The sequence below is a fragment of the Giraffa tippelskirchi genome, chromosome 10 (assembly GCF_054371585.1).
Source record: "Giraffa tippelskirchi isolate mGirTip1 chromosome 10, T2T-mGirTip1v1.2.pri, whole genome shotgun sequence".
Lineage (NCBI taxonomy): Eukaryota > Metazoa > Chordata > Mammalia > Artiodactyla > Giraffidae > Giraffa > Giraffa tippelskirchi.
The window spans coordinates 135,840,960-135,867,664 of record NC_137284.1 but is presented as its reverse complement, the minus strand read 5'-3'; the positions used below and the strand labels follow the sequence as shown (position 1 = coordinate 135,867,664).

Here is a 26,705-nt window from a genome sequence, read left to right as displayed (position 1 = left end):
TAGCCCTTGGCTAGCTTACCTTTAAGCAGAGGATACTTTAAAACTGGGTCCTGCCATCCAATTAGAGTGTTTATCTGATGAAGTGAGGGAAGACACTGGATGTCTACTAAGCTGTCACTGCCTCCTCATACAGACCACATTCATGTCAGGGCGAAAATCCAATCAACTCAACTTACTGAACAGTGGGGAGAGTTCATAAGGTCATGGCATTTTAGGGCTAGAAAGAACATCAGCTCTCACTGAACATAATCCAAGGCCACATAAGCAGGGACCATAGTCCGGAGTTAACAATCAGGGGGTAGCGCCCACAAGTGTCCAAACAAGGGGAGTCACAGAAGTGAGGACAGACACCTGAGTGAGCCTGTCAAAGGTCAGAGAGGCGGCACTAGGGTCTGGAGGAGAGACAAGGTCTTCCCATTCCTTGTCCAGTGATCTATCATCAACTGTTCTTTAAAATATCTCTAACTCATCTTTCATCCATTTTATGCCCCTAGAATTAGGCCTCCAAGTCCAACTTTACTAAACTGAATACTTCATGCTGTACTAAAAGGTAACAGTCTCATCAAGTCCTCTACAGGATCATAGAAAGCAATGCGGACAAAGTGCTTCACTAGGTACAAATGCTAATAATGGTGGTAAGATTATTGGGACAATTCTTGCTGTTAGAAAATCAAGGCCATTCACCAACAGATGAAAATATAGTCTAGTGAAGGGGAAAGAGACAGTGAGGGCAAGCACAAATACCAACACAGTATTATTCATTTTCATGAAAAGTCACGAAGGCATAATAGTGGAAGTGGGTGCAGAAGAGCAAATAGGGTGACAAGAATGCGCAAAGCTGAAAAAAAAAAGAGTCTCTCTTTGGAAATTCTGTGCTGTGCACCATGAGACAAGACGTCAGGCCCTTGAACAGGAGTGTCAGGCATTTACAGGGCATGATGGGAAGCCTCTGCCTTGAGTCTTTTTTCCATAGTGCCCTGCAGCAGATCAGAGTCCAGATAAATGTAGGGTTCCTTAGGAAATCACTGATACTCTCATAACACTTTTAAGAAAACAGAACCCAAACACTCTTGGATGTGTGTATGAATGAGTCACTTCGTTTTACTCAGATCCATTGTAAACTGAAATCTGAAATGAAGAAAGATTAGAAAGCCCTGATCATTCCCAGGGGCTCAGAGAACAAACATGGTAGACCTGCTGGGATGGGCACCTTCCCAGGGGCATCCAGACTGGGCTAGAGACCACCTCCCCAAATGCTACTTCCGGGATCCCTAACCTCTGGAGAAATCTGAGGCCAAAGAGCCCCCCAAAGCTATTATAATGATATCTTTTGAACTAAAAAGATGCACCAGCTTGATGCCTGGCCCAAATTTTAAACGGAGCACTTGAAAGCAGGGGATTCCTTGAAAAGCCAGGATGTACATACAGTTGTTGGAGACCACCTTCCAAACTGGGGCAGTATCACAGTTGCTGTCAGGGAACAAGTTCAGTGCTCACGTAAGATAAAAAAGTATTTTACAGTATATCCTGTATGAGATGGAAAAAGTTATTTTACATCATTTATAGATGTGAGGAGCAACATGGCAAATTTCCTGATTCTAAGACTACATTTACAGCAAATGGGGCAATATGTCAACGATTCAACAAAGGAAAAGGAAAAGATCTTTGCAGAACTGGTAACATTTCTATAAATCTGAAATTATAACAAAACAAAATATTATGAGAATTATTAAAGAAAAACCCAACAACTTCTGATGCTTAAGTGCTAGATATCCTGGGACATTTAGTCGCCAGAATCAAGACACTCTGAAACGTGAATCAGATGCAGCAGTCCAGGGAACTTTGGCAGGCACCTCCTCAGAGGAAAGCCCTTTGTCTATCTCCAATATTAACATTTCAACACCAATTTTATGCTTTATCTGTCAAAACTTTGCTACAGGAGTTAGTGAGTTTAACCCTTTCATCTCCAAATAAGAAAGGTGGGTTCCTTGGAGGTGGGTAAGTACTGCTGCCCCTCTAACCTGTTCTCTCTGAGCTCTACTTAAGTATCGTCAGGACCGGGCAAGTTGCTTGGCCTTTTATTAATAAAGCAGCTGAATAATTTATAAGGGTTGCACAGGGCCCATTAGAAGTGCCAGAGCAGTAATAACTGGCTTAGGACTTTGCTTACTCAGGGCTAAAGTTTAATTTGTCCATAAATGCCCCTGCTCATAAACCTATCCCACAGGTCTGACCTGCTCTCTCATCCCCAATCACATGTCCTAGCCAGGCTCTGGGTTTAGATGTGTTCTTACTGGTGACACCAGTAGGGCCGAGAAACAAACCCAGACTCTAATACATCAACCAAGATCTCATACCCACAGCTCCTGCATTTACCGAACATGCCACCACCATCCCCTTCTTAAGCTTTGCTTTCGGTCATCCCCAAAGAAAGACAGCATCTGGTTGATTCCCAGCCAGCAAGAGAGTGCAGGCAGATGACATAAAAGGATGGAAGACTGGAGAAACACAAGAGCTAAGACCGTCAGTACATTCAGTGTCAAGTTGGGTGCCGCACTCTAACTGACAGTACATATGATATGGACAAAAAATGTGTTCTGCTCTTTATTTACCAAATTAACATTCCCAGGCTTCAGTTTTCTCATCTATGAAATGGGGGTTGTAATGGTATCCACCTAATACTATGGTCAAGTGAATGACAGTAGCTCAGTCATGTACAACTCTCTACAGTCCATGGAATTCTCCAAACCAGAATACTGGAGTGGGTAGCCTTGCCCTTCTCTAGGGGATCTACCCAACCCAGGGATCGAATCCAGGTCTCCGGCATTGCAGGCAGATTCTTTACCAGCTGAGCCACAAGGGAAGCCCAAGAATACAGGAGTGGGTAGCCTATCCCTTCTCCAGTGGATCTTCCCGACCTAGGAATCGAACTGAGGTCTCCTGTATTGTAGGTGGATTCTTTACCAACTGAGCTATCAAGGAAGCCCATACTACGGTAAGGATTGAGTTAATTCACAGTGTACAATACTCATTAAGGGCTTCCCAGGTGGCTCAGTGATAAAGAATTCACCTTCCAATGCAGGAGACGTGGGTTTGATCCCTCAGTCAGGAAGATCCCCTGGAGAAGGAACTGGAAATCCATTCCAGTATTCTTGCCTGGGAAATCCCATGAACAGAGAAGCCTGGCAGGCTACAGTTCACGGGGTCAGAAAAGAACTGGAAATGACTTGGCGACTAAACAATAAACAATACCCATTAAGGCTATTATTATTATTAGAGATTCAAATCTCTAATGAACCCTAGAGAAACCTAATCTGATCCCGTCTCTTTGAAAAAGTCCAAGGCCCAGAAAAGTTATGGCACTTTGGGGGCAATTATAAGCATTAATTCAGTTCTCTAGACAGGCACCCAGTTTGGTACTGTTTTTCATTTTGATGCTGCTGTGGCTCCAGCACTCATTCTCCAGGGTCACAGTGTTGTTGCTTTGTTTTCAGAATTCCCAGATAAACTAAGTGCTAGTCCAGAACTAGTGTGCACTCATTCACCCAAGAACTGTCCAGTGAATGCGGACTTCGAATCACACACTGTCTGGGCTCTACTTACAGAGGTTCTGCAGTGATGAGACTAGGTCCCTGTCCTTCCAACATCTTACATCTTGGTGATAGAGTCACCAAAAAAAGAAAAGAAAAGAAAAAAGGACCCAAAAAACAAAAGAGTAAATAAACTAGAAAATTTCAGAGTGGCAAGTAGAGAAAATTAAAAGGTAACATGAGAGAACCATAGTAGAGCTTAGAGTTGGGAGGGTGCAAGTCTCTTAAAAGAGGTCATTCATGCCAGTTTTCTTTGCAGTTTAATCTCTAAGGAGATGGCACTGTAACCCCAGTTGCAGCATATGCATACATGAATATGCATGACTGTGGGATAAGAAGTTATACAAAAGTGGTGCGAACCCCTAAAAATTTCACTCTTGGGGCAATCATATCAGAAATAAACATGCTACCCATGAATGACTTTATCAAGATAGACCTTTTCTGATCTTTGTCTTCCCTCTCTGGCCACTCTGGTGTAAATGTGTGGGTTAAGGCCAAAGGACCCCACAGTAATGGAAGTTGGGATCACGTGGCCCTCTTTCGGGTGAAGTTCATTTCTCTGGCCTCTGGAGTTTGGCTTCTTAGCCCCTTGGCATCTGCACTATGTGCCACGAAAATTCCTGCCCCAAGAACCAGTTCAGGGGATCAAAGAGCTATTCTTACTGGCTCGGTTCAGGCCAATGGAGGGAGGGGATGGAGGGAGAGGCAGGCCACTCGGCGCTCCATTCAGCGCCCTCCTCCACAACGGGGCCATTGAGCGGGCGCCACAATCGGGGGCTGAGAAGAAAAGGCCGAAGGAAAGCACACAGAGCCGCTGCGCACAGACGCGGTCATTCATCACCGGGCAAGTGCCAATAACCGGGAACAGCCATCTCAATTTCTGCAAATCCTCCAACCTGCGACAGCTGCTGGTGACTCTGGTGGGTGGTGCTGCTGCTGCTGACGGTGCCAATCCCTAGCCCTGGCAGGGGGCCAAGTCCACCTTACTTAGGTTAGAGATTCGCTGGCTGTGGAGCGCGGCAACAATGGACTTCACAGCTTATAAAGCAGCTTACAAAGGACTCCCGTGTATTTCCAAAAGCACTTCAGATAGCTGGTGAGAGAAGCTACCTGCACAAGTGCATTCAAGCAGTTTGTTCCTAACCCACTTAATTCAAGGTCTCTGTCAAAACCCAGCGACAGATTGGAGGAAGGTGCAGGGAACCATGAGAGGGCGGGATGGCTCAGCAGCTAGGGGAGTGCAAGCAGTCAACCTGTCTCCCCTCCTCTGGAGCCGCAGCAGTAGGCAGGCCTTCCCCTGATTAACAGGTGTTACCCTGAGAGTCTGTGGGACTCTTTGGGTCTTCAGTTGAGCTGTTTGTTTCCACTGTTTCCATCAGCATCCTCATGAAGCATTTACACACAAGACTTCTGAACACTCCGAGTACCATGGAGATGCCTGCCACCATACAACCCCACAGAACCTTCATCTGACCCACTGTGTCCCAGCCACTGGATCTCCTGCTCTGCTCACCACTCCGAAGCCTCCAGGGGCCTGCTCATCTCCTCCACTTTATCTACCCTTGCCTTATCAGACTTAGCTTCTGGAGAACAACATTGTAGGTAACAGACACAGTCATCAAAAGAAGCCGGAGACTATGGAGGCAAGGGGAAACCACTCAGGCTCAAAGGGCCATGTTTGGAGCCCAGAGCACAGTGCAGCCACTAAAGGACATTGTAGCAGTATGCCAAACACAAAACACAAACCATCCTCATGGGGGTAAAGCAATGCAGAGGGAGGTAATAGTTCTTCATCAACTCTGTCATGCCCATCAACCTTGCAACCTTTTTAAAACTTCTTTTGAAAGAAGAGTTGATGGGAAAGACAAAACTGCTAAAGAACTGTTACCTACCTCTGTATGTATTATCTGGAATGCACCAGTGTGACTTTCTTGGATTTTTCATGATGTGTTTTAAAAGCAGAACTCACCAAGAGGAAGGGTCCCTGTGATAGACCTTCAGAGAACAGAAACTTGTCATCACAAAGGGGAAGCAGGATGACGTGAGTGCATAGCTATCTATCAGGGCTTTGCTTCCTGCCCGCAGTCTGCCGTCAGAAGCCAGCCAAGGCTTGGCTGGGGCAGAACTGGGCACACCTGAGCCTCAGACGCTCCCCTCCCAGGTCCCCGATCCATATCTGGGCACTTCTGACTCGGATCTTGTGATCTAGGTGCTAACATTTCCATCTGCCAAGAGAAACCGTTCCCTGAAGAGAACATAACTCCTGGCATCTAAGTACACGCTGCTCTGTAGTGCAATATCAACGTTTCTTGGCAAAAAGAAGCTCCTTGAAGGCATGTATTCTCACCCTCCTCTCTTTCTCCTTGGAGCGCCAAACAGTAACAGGTGTTAAAAAAATCACCTCTGCCTGATCAATGATAGAAAAAGAGGGGTGTGAGCCTGAATACGAGCAAGAACAAATATCTGTTACCATGTCTTCCCACCCACCCAACCGTGGGGAAGAAACTCCCTCCTCTCTAGTCAAAGCAGCCTGCTCCCCAGGACCATCATGTGAGAGGAAAGAGGCCACTCCACGAAGCAGGCCTATTTTGATATGAAGAGTGAGGCTATCATCAGCATATCGTAATCAGCAGCACTCACGAATAAGGCTAAACTCGGAAAAGAACTTAACAATTCGCTATCAAACAATGAGAATCAAGAGTAAAGAAGAAATAGTTTGTTGAAGAAGAGACTAAAATATCTCAGAGCCCCAGAGGAGTTATTTCTGCAGTCTCTGCACATACGACATCATTCATGAAGAAGGCAGAGGTACAAATATAGCATAAATGTCGTCTGCTCTAGCTTGTAATTTAAAATGCAAATGCTAATGAGCGAACTGGTGTATCAGTGGAGTTAATAACCGCATGCCTAGCACAGGGGCCGCATCCAAAACACACACAGAGAAGAGACAGACACCATGTTCCAATTTAAAAATAAAAACACCCAAATTAACCCTAGAAAAATCACTAGCAGATGTACAAGCTCAGGAAAAGGAGGCACACCAGGGCAGCGAAATGGGAACTTCTCCACCCACCGTAGACGAACCAGTCCATTTAAATATCTTCCTACATACAGTGAAGGTAAGCATGGGAGTTACTAGGGTTTATTCAGGACTGTTATTGTAAAGCGTGAGTATAATAAAGGAAAACTACAGGGAATCTGAAAAACTTAGAAAGTTTCCACAAAGCCCACTTAGAAGCCCAGAAGTCAACTTGCGGGGAGCTGTAGGTCTAGAAACCAAAGGTCACTGACGACAGATGTAGAGCTCATGCATTTTTATCATAGGCAAAGGATGGTTTAAAAGAAGCTGAAAACTTACCAGACCTGGATTAAGCGGGTAGTTTAAATAAATGGGGAAAAGCGCTAATGATGAAAAACCATGACTGAGAATGCAGTTGAGTCTCAGATGTCTTCTGAATATGAAAGGAACTTCTGTGGATTGTTCTTGCTCCTACAAGGTCTGAGCCTGGCAGCCCTACACCAGGTTCTGGGACCGACCCCATGGCACTGAGACCAGGCACAGCTCCCCGGGTTCCTCACAGCCCCTTACGATGTGGCCAGTGGTCCTATCCTGTCCCTCAGCAGAAACCCATGGCACCCCTCCAGGGGCACCAGGAGAGTGTGCATGGGCTGGCTGCCCACACTGGACACCACGTGTTTTAATGCCCCCGTCAGTGCTGTTACATAAAGGGCCAGGCACGGGCTCTGGCGAATCCAGTCCATTAGTGTGGGAAGCCTCAGGAGAACTTTCTGGAAGGAACCCAAGGTGTGCAGAGACCTGGGGCTTGGGGGCAAAGACACTTTTCCATGATGAAGAACTTTTCTGCTTTTTAAAAATCCAGTCATATCTCCGTCTGAAACGGGGATGTGAGAGGTGGTTCCCATAGCAACCAAGATTAAGTCTTACAGGCACAGTGAGCACTGTTCACCCCAGGGCTGCCCATTACCAGATTTCTATGCATTTCCCTTTAATTTCAAATTACCACACCATTTACACTCCCTCTCCTGCATCCAAGGTCCTGCCATTTCCTACTCTTAGGCTGGCCAAATAGAGACCTCTCCCTCTCAGGGCGGGGAGAGTGGTGGGCAGCCCAGTCCTGGGCACTGCTGCTGGCCACCATCACTACCATAGGGCTGGTGGAAAATGCCAACAGGCTAGGAAGATGGCAGTGAAATATTCACACTGAGATTTATTTTTCTGGGGACACCGCAAGAACGGGATTAGAACCAAGGCATCTGGGCACAACCAGAGACAGGAGCTGGTGTTGGACAGACTCCAGCAAAAAACAGCCACCAGAGTTCTGTGAGCTTCCCATTCCCTCCCCCTGTGCCCACCAGGTGGAAGGCAGCCGAAATAAGCTTCAACAGATTCAGAAAGAACCTTCCAGTAGGAGGCGAGGAGAAGGAATGGAAAAGGAACCCTTGGGGGAAAACTCACAGGTCTGACCCTTTTGTCCCACTCTACTGGCTCTCATTAGCTCTGCAGGGATAGCCTGATGCCTCTGCAGGACATTCTCCCCTTCTCTCATAGACATAAGATCTCAAGGCAGCAAGAGGAAAAGGTGACATTAAAAGGCAGAATTAAGGGTTACTGAGGAAGTAAGGGTTGTTTTCACTTACCTTTGACCTACCCACCCAGAGGCAACCAATGGGCTTATCCAGGATAAACAGATAAAAATCCACATCTTTCTTTCCTTGGCACAGGAAACCCAACTGATGGTGAGGGTAGAACATCCTAAACGGGAGGCTGCAGCACCCCTCAGACTGACTCCCCAGAAGGCAGGGCCACCCCTAGGACCCTCTCTCCCTCAGCTGCTGAAGTCTCTGGCCTGACTGGCTGGGAGCTGCCACACGTGCCCTGCTGCTCCCCGCACCTCTAGGTCCCAGCATCACACCAAGACAAGCAGGCTGGTCTGATGGAAATAATTAACTAGGAAGCCGGAGAGCAAGAATGCATCTTTACGTGTTCTAGCTCCAAGGTCTGTGGCTACCATTAAATCATGCTGAACAAGTGTTATTTTTATTGATGTCTTTATTTAATACTGTGCTATGTGCTCAGTTGTGCCCGTCTCTGAGACCCCATGGATTGTAGCCCACCAGGCTCCTCTGTCCAGGGAATCCTCCAGGCAAGAATACTGGAGTGGGTTGCCATGCCCTCCTCCAGGGGATTTTTCCCACTAAGGGATCAAACCCATGTCTCTTGCATACCCTGCACTGGCAGGCAGATTCTTTACCACTGTGCCACCTGGGAACCCCTTTATTTATTACTATGTCTCAGTTAAAAAAAAAATTTGAAATGATTACTGAAAAAAATTGAATCCTTGCCTCTTTAACCCAGAGACCACTCTGCTGTGTCCCAAATACCTCCTTTGATGTCTCTACCAGTCCTCAGGTACTGGCCTCCCAAGGTATTACTTCCCAGGTCACTCTCTCCTGACCCTTTTCAGTTTGCTGATGACCATCCTAAAATCGTGTTCCTCAGATGGAACATCGGACTTCAGGCCCACACTGACATGGTTGAGCCAGCTCTAAGCTCGCTGCCTTCCTGGATCCCATATTTCTGGGCTATGAATCAGGACTGTCTTAAGCCTTTTGACACGCTCACAGAAGAAGAATAATTTTATAAAAGGGTAAGGGTTGCTCCTCCTACCCTTGTACTTCTTACAAATACATTTCTCTTCATGTATATGTATCTTGTACCTCGGTAGATACAAATACTTTACTTAAAGGCTGGAACCTTATCTTACACATTTCAATACTCCTAGCAAAGTGCCCAGTAGCTATAAAAAAATTATTAAATAGCCATGTGACTGAATGACCCACAAGCATGAGGAGGCTCATTCTGGGGATGATTCACAATCTAAAGATGGAAGATAATCAGGCGGTAATCGTAGGCTTGCACTTCCATCCACGTGATCATGGGTGATGGTTTGACTGCAGAGATGGGGACCTGAGGGCAGAGCTCTGAACGTTCTAAGGCTGAGAAGGAGATTTATACACCCAGACAAAAGCAGAGGGAAAAACGGTGGATGAATCCATTCATTTCTTTAGGTGACTCTTCCTGAGAACTAATACAGGCAAAGTTGTTTTGCCTAAATGAATCGCACACAGCTGGCCAAAAAGGTAAAAAAAAAAAAAGTCCCAGATCCTCTTGGACACTCAAATGCCATCTCCCTTGGGAAGTCTTTCCCATTCAATTAATTGTTCTTTCCTCTGCACTCGCATGCCACCTATACTCTTCACATTTTGTTTTTCCCTGTTGCAGTTTCTCACATGGCTCTCTCAACTATTAAGACTACAAGGCATTCAAGAAGGCAGAAATTATCTGATTAATTTAAGTATCAGCCACAACCTATCAGAGAATGCCTTTCTTTTAGTGGACTTGTATTAAAAATCTTGGCCTCATTAAGAAAGTTTCCCTAAACCTGTTTATTGTGCTAATTCCTACAAGTGACCCTTGAGGACCTTCTGATACCAACATAATCCATATAATTCACAATAATATCTTTAAAAGTGAAGAACTAGAACAGCCCTAGAAAAGTCTCATGCCCAGTTGCCCATTTCCTGAAATGGGACCCAACTGGAAACAAGTAGGCGGAGGAGACAGAACCAAATGGGCAAGTCCCAAGAGAAAGACTACCCCACTTTACAAATATCCATTAAGTTGCAATTCAATTAAAGTATCTGAAAAGAATTCATAAGTATCGGCAGACCCTGTAATTGCTTAATTAAGGATAGAAGCCTAGCAAACACAACTACAATAACAGCCTGATTCATTAGCACCTCTGTGATAGCAGAATGGGATTTCTCACTTAAACATACACTGGCGTTAATTGTGTAATTTGGTTAGGCACTGGTAATCAATGGGGATCCACCATTCCTGGGGCCAGGAGATGAGGACGATATTCCTGTTCACCTTCCCTCTCCTCTCTCATTAAAGTTCTGGCTCTGTTGAAACAGGCAGTTGATATTTCTATTAGGATTGACTGGAGAAGAGATGTTACAGAGAGAAGGAAATGTGGTACTTTGTTCAAAGGCATTCAAGGTGGAAGGACACACAGCCAACCCTTTAGCTCATGGGGCACATACATACCATCATTTATCAAACCCCAGACTTCTAGAAGCTCTCCTCCTTGCCTCATGACAAGGGAGGCAGTTTCAAGAGGACACTTGTAATCAAAGAGAAAATAAAAAATTGAAAAATGCCAAAGGGCAGGCAAAGAAAAGTCTCATTTTCTAGTCTTGTTTCATATGACTAGGTAACTGGTTAATTATAAGTCGCCTGCTGTGATCCACGTGGGAACCCTGCCAGGTGGCTTGCCGCATTCTAGATGGTTTGTCCTGTGAGTTCCACACCAGGTGACCGACATCCACTGCCCACCACACAGCCAAACCTGTCCTGGTCCACAATTCCTTGGACATATTGCTGCCCTACCATTAAGACCGTGGAAATGCAAATGAGGTGGGACCAGTGAGTTAAATACAGGGGTCCCCAATTTCCGGTATCTAATGCCTAATGATCTGAGGTGGAGCTGATGTAGTAACAATAGGAAGAAAATGCACAATAAATGTAATATGCCTTAATCATGTTGAAACCACCTCCCCTCCCCTCCCCTCTTTCCATGGAAAAATTGTCTTCCACAAATCTGGACCCTGATACCGAAAAGGCTGAGGACTGCTGAGTTACAAGAGTCCATGTATCTGATGATATTAAGACTCCTCAGAATATTTTGCACTGAAATTTCAAATTATTACTCTCTTCTCATTCAGACATTTGATTTAATGACACTTTGATACCTGCTATGCTTAGCCAACAGGACAACTTCCTGAATTGAGCCCTCAGCATGACCCAGACAGCCCAGAGCTAAGAAAGTAATGCAAAATAAGGCACTGTCATACAAAGATTGAAGCAATAAGACACTCCAGAGCCCACTGGTGCTCTGAAATAAAACTGTGAATCATGGGCCAAGCAATCTGCAAATATGTGCCTCAGTGTCCCTTTAGACAAGGTACTAAGTAAAGGCGACACGCAGGACAAGTGAAAATGAACTAAAAATAAAGACAAGGTAAACTTGTTTCCCAGGTGGCTCAGTGACAAATCTGCCTGCAGTGTAGGAGACCTGGGCTCAATCCCTGGGTTGGGAAGATCTGGAGAAGGAAACAGCAACCTGCTCCAGTGTTCTTGCCTGGGAAAAATCCCATGGACAGATGAGCCTGGCACGCTACAGTCCATGGGGCTGCAAGAGTTGGACACGAGACTGAGTGACTAAACCGCCACCATCGGACTGCTTTTGTTCTAAGAGAAGATAGTGTATGAAGTGAAGTGAAGTGAAGTGAAAGTCGCTCAGTCGTGTCTGACTCTGAGACCCCATGGACTATACAGTCCATGGAATTCTCCAGGCCAGAATACTGCAGTGGGTAGCCTTTCCCTTCTTCAGGGGATCTTGCCCAACCAGGGATTGAACCCAGGCCTCCCGCATTGCAGGTGGATTCTTTACCAGCTGAGCCACAAGGGAAGCCCAAGAATACTGGAGTGGGTAGCCTATCCCTTCTCCAGGGGATCTTCCCCACCCAGGAATCAACCCGGGGTCTCCTGCATTGCAGGTGGATTCTTTACCAAGTGAGCTATAAGGGAACCCCTAAGATAGTGTATGGAGCTCACTAAATGCTGCTAGATGAGGAGAAAGGATGCTTTTAATGCCCGGGGAATGTTGGCCTTGTTAACTCAGGACAAGGGCTGCCCGTGATTGCCTTGAAGACTGAAATAAGTGCTCCTAGGAGGTGGCCTCCGCAGTAGGCGGGGGACCTTGAGCACTCTCAGTTCTGAGGCGGTAAGGTCACCTGCTCCTCGGCCAAACCTGAGCCAGGTGCTGGGAGGACTGAAGGGCAAATGCTCTCAGGAGGCGCTGACCTGTTAGCTACAGCTGACTCTGCCCAGCCCCACCTGCTATCCCATCTGACCAGGCAATCATTCCACATACAGGGGTGCAGGAACCGTGACAGAGAAGCCAGCTGGCTCGGGCCAAATGCCACTCCCTATCAAGCTGTGGGGCCGTCTGCCCAAAAAAGGCCACATGAAAATGGAAAGTGTCCACCCCACCTCAAAGTCCAGAGGGCTCTCCAAGAGGCTGGGAGTGATGAGACCAGCACATATGGGACTACTGAACAATTATCTGGACTTTCCCCTTGAGAATCACAACGATAACGTCATTTCTAGCAGACGCAATTTTTACTGCGTGCAGGGGACATTCCATGCAGAGCCACCAAATTGTGTCACGTGGACCACTGTCCAGGTGAGCAGCTGGAAGGTGCAATTATCATGTCTGTTTACACTCACATTCAGCTTTGGGGTTGGTCTCAGAGAACCGAGGGGCCCTTCTCTCTAGGATCTCCAGCCATGTTCTCCATCTCATCCATTCTGTTTCCACTAGGTCACTGCCCGATGGATGAACGACTTGCATCCTGAGTTCCTGCTCCTGAGAATTCAGACCAGTGCTTCTCAAGGTCCCGGTATCTTCTCACTTCATCTTTTTTATGTCCTTACTAGCCAAGAAGACTTTGTTGAGTTTTACATTCTATAATTGGCACTATGAAGACAATAGGTATACTGAATAGCTATTCATGTCATGTTCTGCACTGATCCTAACAATTACAGTTTTTATAAAGGTACTCAAGATGCTGACATCCTCAGAATGTTCCCTTGACCCTTTAGCACTCAATTTTCTGCATTCCTTTTTCCATTATGTTAGACTGTTATGAAGAGCCGTCTATTTTAAATTCTGTTTCTTCTTACCCACATTTACTCCCCAATTGTTTGTAATCTGTTAGCTGAATCAACTCTGATTAAAAAAAAAAAAATCTGTGACTTAGTAATCGATCAGTAGTATAAAATCATTTCACAGTTTTTACCTACTCGATCTTTTAAGGTAAAACCCAACATTTGGCTTCCAGAAGACTGCTCTCTCAGGATTCTCCATCTAATCCCTTGGCCACCAACTATCTAGTTCCAAGAACCTATTCTTAGTGTCGCCCTTGCTGGTGGACATCAAACTCTGCCCAATAACTCAAGCCCTGGGCCAGTTTACTTTCTCTCCTATATTCAATGTCACCCCCATCCTTGACCCAAAAACCCAAGTCATTCCCTGAATGAGGAAGTCTTCCTGTTAAAAACTCTTCTAACCTTTCCTCTCCTCTATCACCAGATTTTGGGCCTCTGTCCCCCTTGCTTCTTAACCACTCTCCCAGCCTCCAGCTTCACGTATTCTAACATATCTACCAAGATAAACTGTCTTAACACCAAGTGTGAGCATGTCATGCCTCTAATACCTTAAACAACTCTGAGGGTCCACAGCATGTTCCATGGAAGACTAGCTTCCTTCTGTATTTCCAGCCTCACTCCACTTTTCACTCTACACTCTACCAAAGGATTCACAGTTCCCTGGACACATCAGAATATACTGTACCTCTACATCTTTGTACCTGCTGGTACCTCTACCTAGAATATTTCTTCTCCTCCCCTCTCACCCTGTCTTTACAACACTGCAAACTCATATCTCCTTTTAAACACAGCCCAGATATACAATCCCTGACCTCCACCCAACCAACCATTCCCTCCTCTGTGCTAGCTACTTCTGTGTCTTGTAAGTAATTCTATTTTCTTGCCTTCCATCCAACACTACAGTTTGTTCACATGCCTGTCTTTCCTCTAGAGGGTCTCAAGACCTAGGCCTGTGTCTTACCAGGATGCAGAGTTCCTTGCTCCAAACTTAAAGAGGAAAGCCAGTAAGTCAGGAGGCAGCTGGGGCAGCTTCTTCTCTTGATTTATTTGAATTAATGTGGTAGTTAGAGTCTCCTAGATACACACAGTGCACAACTGTGCCATTCCACACGGAGTTAAGGAAAGCTCTGGTTAAGAATTCACTAAGTCTTTGTGAGGAGGGCAGGAAGGAAACATTTATTGATGATCTACTTTATAGAAGGCCTGCTCTGAAGGTTTACACATCTCATTAAACCCTCGCAAAAATCCTAAAAGGCAAGAAATGCTCTCCAGTTAGCCAATGTGTAAACCAAGGCTTGAAGAGAGTAAGAAAAACAACAACAACAAACCTCGCTGAAGTCCTCTGCTCATACACAGCAGAGCCATGGTTCAAACCGAGGCCTCCCTGCCTCCTCTCTCTCATGACTCTTCAATGTTCTGTATCCCTGCCAGGATTCTAAAGAAATCAGAAGATGCATAACACAACTGCATAGAGGATGGCAGGAGAAAAATGTAAAAGCTTATATTTTTATCAGGTATTAGCTTCTGTGATCTATCTTTCACTATGTAAGGTAACTCAAGCAATGCCTTTTGAATTGCTAAGCTTAGAGAATGCCAAGTACACAGGAGAACCGGGGGACGCCAAGGCAAGTGATCAGGCTGCCTGTGTCTCAGCAAGGTACGACCAGAAGGTTCTGCAGGAATACTCCAGCCAAGACAGGTCTAAAGCCCTGGGCCAGCTCCATTCAGGTGGTTTTAGGTTGGGAAGCCAGAACCTCAGTGTTTTCTTTCCCCTCTAGATCTGTGGCCAAGTTTCCGGGAAAGAATAATGCTGTTTCTCTTTCACACCTCTGGGATCAAGCTCAACACTGTCAAAAGGATGCTTTTGTTTTGCAGGCAGCGAGCAAAGAATGAGTTGAATATTATACCTCAAACCCTGTAACAACAAGAATTCACTTCTAAGCAACTCCTCCACTACGAGAACCTTAATAAAAAGGACATGAATGGCTCCATGAAAGGACTCACACACACTGCCATCCTCCCCCTCCGTTCACTTACAGCACACATGTGCAGACACGAAAGCACAGGCCTCCAGGGAGGTGTGGCTTTGTTGCAGCCTTCCTTCTCTAGAGCTGCCCGTGAGCTGTGTATCATACATCCACTGGCCCCTTCAGAAGGCCTGCAGAGCTAGGCGGCGATCAGTAATGTTGCAGGAGACTCAAGGAGCCGTGAGGGCCAAGCAGCAACCGTGAGCTTCACGGCCACGTGCTCAGGGAGTCACTGATCACACCTAACGATCCATTTAGCTGGGGTCTGTAGGAGACCCTTATTGGGGAAGACACTATCAGTGCCTTCAACAAAAGGGAGGCTGAGGCAATGTGGGAGAGAATGGTAAAGGGGGCCCTCAGTTCTCTTCCCCTGTGGTAAATCTACTCAGGAATTCAACAGAAGTAGGGCTGAGGCAACAGGATAGCCCCAGAGAAGGCAGCGCACAGCAGGTAAACACAATGGGATATGTCCCTTGGGAGTGAGCGAAAGTTTGTGTGCACAGGTGTGGGGTGACCCTCTTCCTCAAAGACCACAGCCTCTGCAAAGTACTGATGGAAATAATTTTCTTGCCTGCCAGCAGGGAAATAATGAAGCCATCTGCTCCTTGAATGCATACATGTAAACTGCTCATAGAGGATGGTTCACACATAGACTTGCTGGCTTGTGAAGTATTAGAAAAGATAGGGTAAGAAAGATGGACATTTGGTCAGCAAAGAAAAGGAGGAAGGCTTGGGACTTTCCTGACAGTCCAGTGGTTAAGACTGCCTTCCAATGCAGGGGCTGCAGGTTTGATCCCTGGTCAGAGAACTAAGATCCCACATCATGCCTCTTGGCCAAACAAACAAAACATAAAATGGAACTAATATTGTAATGGATTCAATAAAGACTTTAAAAATGGTTCACAAACACAGCAGGGCAGTCTAGCCCAAATGGCAGACGCTAGCTATGAACACTCACTCCATGATGAATGCTGTCTTAGGTCTGGAATTCCCTTCACTCAGGGTGTGAGCATATATGTGTCTCATATGCTGTCCTACGTGCCCACGTCCTGCGGTTGGCAGGAATGAGAAGCAGGATGGAACCAGTGCTGGGTCTGCAGTAACCCAGGATCAAACTAGGAGCTCTGCGTTCATGTCTCCATCAGAGATTGAAGCACCCCCATGGGCTCCAAGTCCTGCGGAAAACCCAGTGGGAAGGAGGGCATGTGACCTCCAGGGATGACTTCTGAGCTCCAAGAAGAATTTTCAGAACACCAGATAACACAGAAGACTTACCCGCAAGCAAGAAGGTGATAAGGCAAGTTTCCTTTGGCAAATATAGCTTGAGACGAGAACCACTGAACACATACTCCACCACAGCTTCAGAACGACCTGCCCGCTGAAGGAAGGGCAGAAACTGCTTTGCTTTTTGGGTGTCCTGAGGGAGAAAAGAAGAACCATCAGAAAAACAATGTAATCAAGGTAAATGTTTCTTTCTCTCTGGTCTGGGGCAAAAAGTCTCACAGACCACAGGAAGATGGGCAAATAACCTTAGAATATCAGACATTTCTGAAACTATGACAAAAACAAGAAACCCATGTGACATTCATAGGAGAAACAGAGTTAATCAAAAGCTTCTAGAGCATTGTCAATGACTCTCTTCTCTCCTCTGTTCAATTACTAAAGCATTCAGTGGATATAAAAGACTTCCCTGGTGGCGCAGTGGGTAAGAATCTGCCTGACAATGCAGGGGACAGGAGTTCCATCCCTGGTCCAGGCAGATTCCACGTGCTGCAGAGTAACTAAGCTCAGGAGCCTAAGTGCTGCAACTACTGAAGCACGCGTACCTAGAGCCTGTGCTCTGCAGTAAGAGAAGCCACCATCATGAGAAGCCCGCACATTGCCATGAAGAGTAGCCCATCCTTCACTGCGACTAGAGAAAGTCCTCTCGCAGCAACAAAGACCCAGTGCAGCCAAAAATAGATAAGTAATTTTTAAGAAATTAGGATGGTGGCTTGCAATGAGAATTTCACTCTTACAGGACAGGAAAAAGAGCCCTTCTTCCTCCTACAGAAAATTAAAGGAAAAGACCAACACCTACCATCTTCAAAGTTTAATGTAACGTTTAATTTTCAATTAAAAAAAAATAACATCCAGGTCCTGACACAGCCCCTAAATCCCTTTTCTAGGAAACCCAAAACAGTTCATTGTCAGTCTTTAGTAGGCTGTGTTTTCCTAACAAGGAGGAGAGCACAGCCTTTGGGGGGGTCGGTGGGGAGGACCCAATACTTCAATCTCTGCTCTGTCTTTCCAGGGATGAGGAGGGACTGGGGCATGTGGCTCCTGTTCCCAGCCCAGAAAACCTGCAATAGCAGGATGTGATCTACGGGGACCAGAAAATACCACACCATGTCAGCACCAATAATTACAGAAACAATAAAAGCATGTGAAACTTTATAGGGGTTTTAAAAAAACTTTTCCCATGCATCAACCCGAAGTGCAAGCATCTACCCTCAAGAGTACCAACTCATGGACCTTCTGAACCTCAGAGCTCTCAGCTTCAGAGGAACTGAGAGCCATCAAATCCTTTCAGTCTCTCCAGCTAATTAAACAGATGACAGAGTAAGCAAGCATCAGGTATCACGTGGCATGTGCTAGGGGAATAGTCACTGGATAAATTTCAGAGGTTTGCAGCGTGGCCAGCAGAGCCCCAAGCTCCCTCGGAGGACAGCAAGCTTTGCACACTTGCCCAACTCAGACGACAGAAGCCGTTTGCACTCGCCAAGCTCTTTCTTCCTAACTCTGCTCCTAGCAACAGAGCTATTGTACCTAAATTAATGCACATTAGATAATGAAAATTTAACAAGCCATCAAGTATTTGAGAGTCTTCACAGCAGCCAAAGGGGCTTCTCTCATTCAGAAGCCATGAGGTAGGCTGGGATGAAAGCAATATTTATAGTAATGAGAGTCATCCTTCTCTTTAAACAGATTCTTGGAGAAAAGGAGAGACAGTCATCTATTCTCAGTGTTTTTCTAAGGGCACATTGGTAAAAGGTAAGGTAACAATGAGCTTTAGTGGGTTGGGAACTCCCCCAATGAACACTTAAACGACACACATTCTTCTATCCATATACAGTGGGAAGATGCTTTTCTGGCGCTTGGCTGAGGTCCAGAACAGTCAAGCAAGACAAATGCTCCACGGGAAGGAAGGCACCACCTGATTAAAACCCTTGTGCATGCTAGTCTAAATCTGCGACATTATTCCTGGGCTGAGCCAATAAGTCAACAACAATTATCAAATTGATCATCGCAAATCATGAGGCAACTTAAGGTCTCTAAAGAGAAGGCCTTTCCCTCGAGACCACAGTAATCTATATTTTTCAAAAATAGATGTTTGCTCACCACTGTCTCTTAGATGTATTTATCTGAGAAAAAGATGCTTACAGTAACAAAACCGCACACACACACACGTACACCTCTAATGTTAATACTAAAAAAGTAAGTGGAAGCAAACTCCTATTTTGCTAAATGATTACCTAGTTTATCAAGGAATACTTGCTCAGACAGAGAATCAGAGAGAAATGAAGGGGCCCTATTGTTAGCCATGTAAGACAGATACAGACAGATGGACCAATAAAAATAAAACAATGGATGTTCCTCACTCCTTCTAAGTCTCAATCTACAATTTAATCCTATTCCAGAAATACATGGGAAGAGAGCAAAGGGGATGTGACATGCCATTGGTTAGGACGATGAGAAGTAAAAGCCAACTGTGACAATTGAAGCCATGAAAGGAAATTTTAAAAGCCCACCAGAACTGGCCATCGGAGAAGGCAATGGCACCCCACTCCAGTACTCTTGCCTGGAAAATCCCATGGACGGAGCCTGGTAGGCTACAGTCCATGAGGTCGCTAAGAGTCGGACACGACTGAGCACTGCACTGGAGAAGGAAATGACAACCAACTCCAGTGTTCTTGCCTGGAGAATCCCAGGGATGGGGGAGCCTCGTGGGCTGCTGTCTATGGGGTCGCACAGAGTCGGACACGACTGAAGTGACTTAGCAGCAGCAGCAGCAGCAGCAGAACTGGCCATGTCTCTTTTCAGAGGCAAAACTGTGAGACAAAATGTGGATCTCCTTATCCTTTTGAGCAGGTGATGTGGCCATAGACCATCCATTAAAGGAAAAGATGGAAATCTTGCCCAAGGTGGTAGTTTTTTTGAAATAAAAAATTCTTATAAAGCCAATTAAATTGAATGCAATCACCAAAAGATGTCATCAGCTCCTTTGAAACTCACGTCACAGGCAGACAATGGTATCTGTCTTTCCTAGTCATCTCAAGCTCTTCCTTTGCTTGGCAAGTTCCTTTTCAATACAAAAATTCTTGAAACCTTTACCGTTTGTTTCAGTGGCTCAAATGAAAAGACTGGAAAGATGGACTGACAAGTTCCCTCACGTGATATAGCTATAAGTCATTCTCTATGAATTTAGCTATAGAATTTTTTTTTTTTTTTAAATTTTAGGACTTCTGCTTATCTTACTAGAAAATGGACTAAATGTTACGGCTAAATGATTGCCTTCCTAAGAGCCAAAGTACAGCAATGTGCTAGGCTCCAATACTCATTTCTAAAGGTTTCAGCAATAGGTAAATAAAAGAAAACATAATTACAAGAACCAGTATAATAAGAGTCCAGTTTAGGCTCTAATGAAGAGTTGAAGATGGCAGGTGGATCTCAAGGGCAGCCAAATGATAAAGTTGAAAGGATGTCATTAACATGATATTTAAAATTCTCTTCCAATAATTCAAAGCAGGACCTTCTAAGACTTGGTGAAATGACAGATTTCCTTATAACTCCAAACATATTTTTAAAAATAAAGATTAATGTCCTCAAATTTAAAGAAATAACAACATGGAGACTTAAGGCACAGGTAAGACTATTAAATATCAAATACTTCTGTTTAGAAATACTGTTACAAAGACCCTCATCCTCAAGTTTTCTGTGGAGTAAACCATCCTCAGGCTGATTTACATGAGGTCTGGGAATCTATTTGCTGCAGCTATCACAGTTGAATTATACAGTCTTAAGTCTTTGAGAATGCATATGGATATATTAGCTATAGTTTTCTGTACTAATATTCCCCCCCACCAGTGTAAATAATCAAGAAACAACTGTAGTTCTGACCAGATAAGTCTTCTTTGTTGCACTGGTAGTTTTCACAATACCTGTGCTCCAAAACAAACCAAACATTAAAGTATTTTTCTGTCCTCCTAGAAAAGCTAATTTAAGGTTGCATTAGCTACATTTAACCTGCTATTGTGGATGGCATCTCTTTAAGGAATGTTTCTGCTTCCTCAATGCACCTTGAAATTGAGAAAGTAATTATGCAACAAATGTGCCTGGGGTGACTTCATTTCCAAGGATGTTAATATCTATACCTCAAATTTATAGGAGTGAGGTTTTGAAGGACCTGAAGAAAGGCAGGACGATCCCCAGGGAGTGGGAAAGGTTATAAACACACCTCAAGCAGACACCCCTACTCTGCCCTCACTTCCGACGGTCAGTCTAAACCTCTTGTAAACGTGGGTGCGTGTGTCAATGCCTACAAAAGATCCCCTTCATCAGTGAGACTGTAACTTACCTCTAACAAAGTACTTGGCTGTGTAAGCAAACACATGTTTGAAATAATTGAGTATAATGAATTACCAAGTTTGGGAGAGTGGGGAAGTTGTGGAGGGGGATGGGGTGGGGAAGAGAACAAGGAAAGGAGAGGCCTTACATGGCAGTCACAGGGCAGAGAGCCACAAGGGCACTACCCACACAGGTGGGTCTCCAGGATCCTCGGAGAACAGAACTAAACACAAATCAATCTCTCTAAATTCTGGAACACTAATTTGGTTGTCAGTTTATACTAGTTGCCAGCAAGGTGAAATCTATGATTTTTCCACTGAAAATGGCCACAGAGTAGGCCTTAACATGGGCTTCCCCAGTGGCTCAGTGGTCAAGAATCCGTCCGCCAATGCAGGAGACACAAGTTTGATCCCTGGGGTAGGAAGATCCCCTAGAGAAGGATAACCCACTCCAGTATTCTTGCCCGGAGGATTCCATGGACAGAGGAATCTGGTGGGCTACAGTCCATCGGGTCACAAAGCGTCGGACGTGACTGAGCGCCTGAACAACAAGGCATACCATAGTTGGGACTGGTGAGAGGCAGACATCACAGCACACAAAACAGCACAGGGAAATGGGAATAAGTAAACCTATTAGTTAACAATCAACCACTCAGGATTATCATGTGCAAGTCTCAGATGGGAACTGTTAATAATGAAACTCACTAATTAGTTCTCATCATCACAATCACTCTTTGATTAACATCATAGGAAAAAGAACTAAAAACAAATACATGCAGAGCTTATAATGGTACCATGGGGGTATTCAACTCCACAAGCACTTGGGAAACTGAACTCAAACATGATGAAGCCTCCTGCAGGTACAACTGCGTCCTGAACTGCCCACTCCAGCAAACCAGGAGGGTTCCCCCATTAAAAGAGCTGACAATCCTGTCTCTGCAGGGCTGACCTGAGGCTAAAGGACTCAGGAGCACAAAGCTGTTTGGGTCCAACTAACCTTAATACTGAAGCAGCAAAGCATGTGTGTACAAGTGGACCGATACAGAGAGAACATGGAAGTCGGTTCTAAGGTTACTGAAGCAAACACACACCCTCATTTTACGCTGTACTGTGCTAACTTCTCATCGTAGGTATCCTCTGTGGTCAGGGCACTCCAGCCCAGAAGAATCACCTCTGCAATCACGCAGCAGGCAGAGCATAACCACGTTCCCGACCAGAAAGGCAAAAAGGACCTCCATCACTCCACACTCCCTCCTTCCCAACCCACAGGCTCCAGGGCTCCATGTGATCTTTCAATTCACAGGAGGAATTTATGATCCCCTTCAAGGAACCAGCTGTCTACCGAGACAATCTCCTGGCATCAGTGGAGCCCTGGGAGGGGACACCTGGGAATGCCCCCAGCTCCAACATGACCACAAAGTTCCCCTTCCCTGTCTGGTTTGCCATGCTTCATGGTGAAGCGTCTGTAAAGGGGGCTGGTGGAGGGTGTAAGCAGCAGTGAGGTGAAGTTTATCAGGAATGAAGTGAACACAGGAAAGAATCCTAGAAACAAAACCTCTCCGACTGGAAAAAAAAACCTAGGAAATCACGTACACTACCAAAAAAAATAAAAATAAAAAAGGTGTTGCAGCTGGGCCATCAATAATCTCTCATTAAGTGCTGTCTGTGGTTCACAGTTTCTTACAGTGTTTAGTTAGCTGGCACAGTGCCTCACTCGGGCCTTCAAAGTGTTGGAACGTAGGAGAAACCATGTTTCAGGCTCTGGGCTCCATTCCTGGGAGGAATGAATCAAGAGGACATTTGCAGGAGCACTAAGTTGGAAGAAAGCCCTAAACTTGAGAGGCAGCATTCTAATCGGTAGCACACTCGGAGAACATGACCTTCAGTTTTCTTCCTTGCTTCTACTTCTTCACCAATTAGTAAGGGAGGGCAGCCTACAAATCAGAGACCAAATGGCAGAAGGAGACTGTGGGATGCACTTCCCATGTTGGAAGAAGGACACCTCCTCTGTATCCGCGAGGACTTCCCTGGTGGCTCAGACAGTAAAGGGTCTGCCTACAGTGTGGGAGATCGGGGTTCGATCCCTGGATCGGAAAGATCCTCTGGAGAAGGAAATGGCAACCCACTCCAGTACTCTTGCCTGTAAAATCCCAAGGACGGAGGAGCCTGCTAGGCGACAGTCCATGGGGTTGCAAAGAGTCAGACACGACTGAGCGACTAAACTTTCTTCCTTTCTTTTCTTTGTATCCCCAACACGGAGGGGAAATTTTCTCTACCACCAGATTGTGAAACACTGAGGCTATGTCTGCCCTCTACAGCCCTGCAAAAAACAGGTGTCTGGGTATTTTTATTGGGTTGGTCTTGCCCACCATCCATTTCTGTTCCATGAAGTACAACACTGAGAAAAGAAAGCAGGACTTGGTCAATGCTAAGAAGAGACACAATCGTGTTTTAGGATGAAATCATGCAAAGCAGCATTACAACAATCATAGCAGCCCAATTAAAAGAAAGTCAAATCCTGTTCCAGAAATAGATTAGAGGACTCATAGAATATGGTCAGAACTTCATCTGTCATCACCCCAAGCCAAAATCTCCCTCAACAGGGGACTGTATAAGCGAATTGTGGTCCATTCACACAACAGAATACTACTCTGCAATAAAAAGGAGGTAACAACATGAATGAATCTCAAATACATGATTCCATTTCTATGACATTCTTGCAGAGGTTAAACTGTAAAGACACATTACAGATCAGTGGTGGCCACAGACCAGAGGAAGGGCTGGGGACTGACTCCAAAGAGGATGAAGAATTGTGTGGGGGGGAGGTGGGAAATGATGAAAGCCTCTTATCTTGACTGTGGCGATGGTTACATGTATACATGTTTATCAAAAGTCCGTTTACATCTAAAAAAAAAAAAAACCCACAGGGAACTCTACTTAATATTCTGTGGTGACCTAAATGGGAAGGAAATCTAAAAATGAGGGGACATATATATACATATAACTGATTCACCTTGCTATATAGCAGAAACTAACACATTGTAAAGTTACTATGCTCAAATAAAAATAGAACAACAACAATAAAAAATAAACAAGAAAAAAATGTCTTGGGTAGGTAGACTATGCAAGATTTTCATTTTTAACTCAAGAAAATTTTCTTAATCAACTAGTTTATATGTATTTCACAGTGAATAACAAGTTCAAAATTCAGTACTCAGTAATTATATTTTAGGTAAACCACTTTAGCTAGTCAATGCTTTGAAGCACTTTTAAAAATTTAAACTGAAAATTGTTTGAATGAGAAAGCAAAAGGTTAGACGAGCATAGGAAAAAACTTATGTTTCCCAAAAGCACCATAAGAAGGTATCAGTTCTCAGGCAATGGCTAAGAGTAAGCATGATGCCACCCTCAATTGGCTATGCAGAGGAAATGTTCTACTCAAGCACTGAAAAGAGCACTACTAAGTACATACATCTATTGACATTTCTTCTCTACCTTGAAATAAAATCATTCTGTGATCTGGCTTAACGTGCATAAAATAATACCCAGTTCCCAATCAAATGAACATGCTATATAGGCTCAGAGATAATTCTTTTACTGCAATGACTTTCAGTTTCCCAAATTTAACTGGCTGAAATTACGCTGTAAGAACCGTGCAATTTAACCTTTAGAAATGAAGCCACGGCCTTGGAGAGGAAACACCCACACTTGATCACCTACAGGAAATACGATGCCCTCGGTTACCCTCGAAGACAAAAAAAAAAGCTGCTTATAAGTTTAGTGCACAGAGAGTGCAGTTGATGGTATCCTTATGCCTCAGACAAAAAGAGGAGAGGTGAGCCTACAGCTACGTAGGATAAGGTGTCAACTCTAAGCCTGCTCTCTTCCTGTTTCCATCCTCTTTCTCTAGCGTGGATGACCAAGGCAGTGCCAACCACATCCCTGCTCCGGTCTGCCAAGGCACAACTGTCTCAGAGTTATGGCTCATACTGTGTGGTTTCCACAAATAAACTCCCCCTTCCTCCCACCCACTACTTCACCCAAACGACCCAATCCCCATTTCTACAGACTCTAGCTCTCCAACACATGACTATTACAATCCTTGGTTAAAGAATTCAGTGTTTCTCAAATTGCAAAGATATTCAGCATTTCTAAAATCATAACTTTTTAAATTCCAGCTCTCCCTGGAGTGGTGCCATCCTCCTACTGACCTCTGCATGAACGGTGGCCCGTGGGGCCTGATACACAGCAGATGTCCTGGGCTGACCTTGGAAATTCCCTTCACAGCCTTTCCTAGGCTGTATTTCCTGAATCCATGCCTTCCTCCTTAAAAATCTTCCTCCTGACAACCTTTTCCTTTAAAAAAGAAATCGTATCCTTTTTTGGAGCAAATGTTTTATCTTAGGTCAGTTAAGTAAATATAGGATTGCTTTTGTAAATTTTATTTGAGTAAAAGACTATCCTATTCATGAGAACTTTGAACAGATAAATTCTTTTCATAATCCATGAACACAGCAATATACTATGTTTCTGACACCACTGGGTTCTTTAGTTATGATATGAAGAAAGTATTTTTATTATGAAACAATTATATTTGTTCAAGAATATGGACACAAAAGATAGTGGTCCAAAATTACCAATTTATAACCAAAAAAGTTTAAAGGGGAAGGCATATCTTCCCATTATTTTCAGGCTAATTAGTTCTCAAAAAATGTGTAATTTACCCAAATTGTAGAAAAACCAATTTATATCAAATAGATGATTACAGTGATAATAGTTAAAAGGTAGTATTCCTATTTTAAATTGTTAAAGATAAATGCAACCAACAGGGATATGAGAAAAGGGCCATTTAGATTTTTAACAATGCTGCTGTTACTTTTCTAAGAAAAAAATAATTATAAGTTATTATAGGAACGCTACAATAACCATCTTGTACATTTCCAGAAAAAGGACATGAGAATGGTCTAAAAACATAATTTATACATGGTATGTGACAGTGTGAGTGTGGAACAAAGCACATCAACCAGTGTCTGTAACTCTGAATTATCAATTATGAGGCTATGATTAAAAAGTAACACACAGGTCTGAAACACAATTTAAAAGAAAAATTTAGATCAATTTGTATCACTTCTGAAGTCTCTATATGCAAGAGGTGAGAATTTATTACAGAACCACAAAATGGCTTGAGAGATATAATTAAAATAATATGTGCAGAGTAAAGAATTTAAAAGATGGTCTTATGAAGCACAAGTTTTCATTTCATGGGCAAATCAAGAACTCAGAGGCAAGGAAATTGATGCCATGCTAAACTCTGCCCCACCTGAGACAAGAACACAACTTCAGAAAAGGATGGAGGAGGGGAAAGAAAAAAAAAAATCAAGTAACCTAGAACATTAAAAAATGAAGATAAATTTTAAATATTAAGATTAATGTTAAATGTTAAATAAAAATTAAAATAATCTCAACAACCCCTAAAAGTATAGGGTTGGCCAAAAGGTTAAGGTTTTTTCCTAACAATCGTTTTAGCCAACCCATTACCTGGAACATTCATCTTTGCTTGCAGACATACCAATTTAGGCTCAACAAATTTACGTAAAAAGCATTGTGGAGGAGTTAATATTTATATTTTTAAAGCATTAATGAAATTATTATAAAATTTGGAAGG

General features: G+C 44.3%; 1 protein-coding gene across 2 annotated transcripts in view; it reads right to left on the bottom strand.

The window, feature by feature from the left end:
* SND1 (staphylococcal nuclease and tudor domain containing 1) overlaps positions 1-26,705 on the bottom strand; it is a 425,720-nt gene that overhangs the window by 137,491 nt on the left and 261,524 nt on the right. For both annotated transcript variants that reach the window (XR_014066017.1, XM_081531207.1), the window contains exon 15: positions 16,710-16,851. Coding sequence is in view for 1 of the 2 variants with exons in the window: in XM_081531207.1 (XP_081387333.1) it covers positions 16,710-16,851 (142 nt within the window). In the remaining variant the exon portion in view is untranslated. The remainder of the gene's footprint in view (positions 1-16,709; positions 16,852-26,705) is intronic.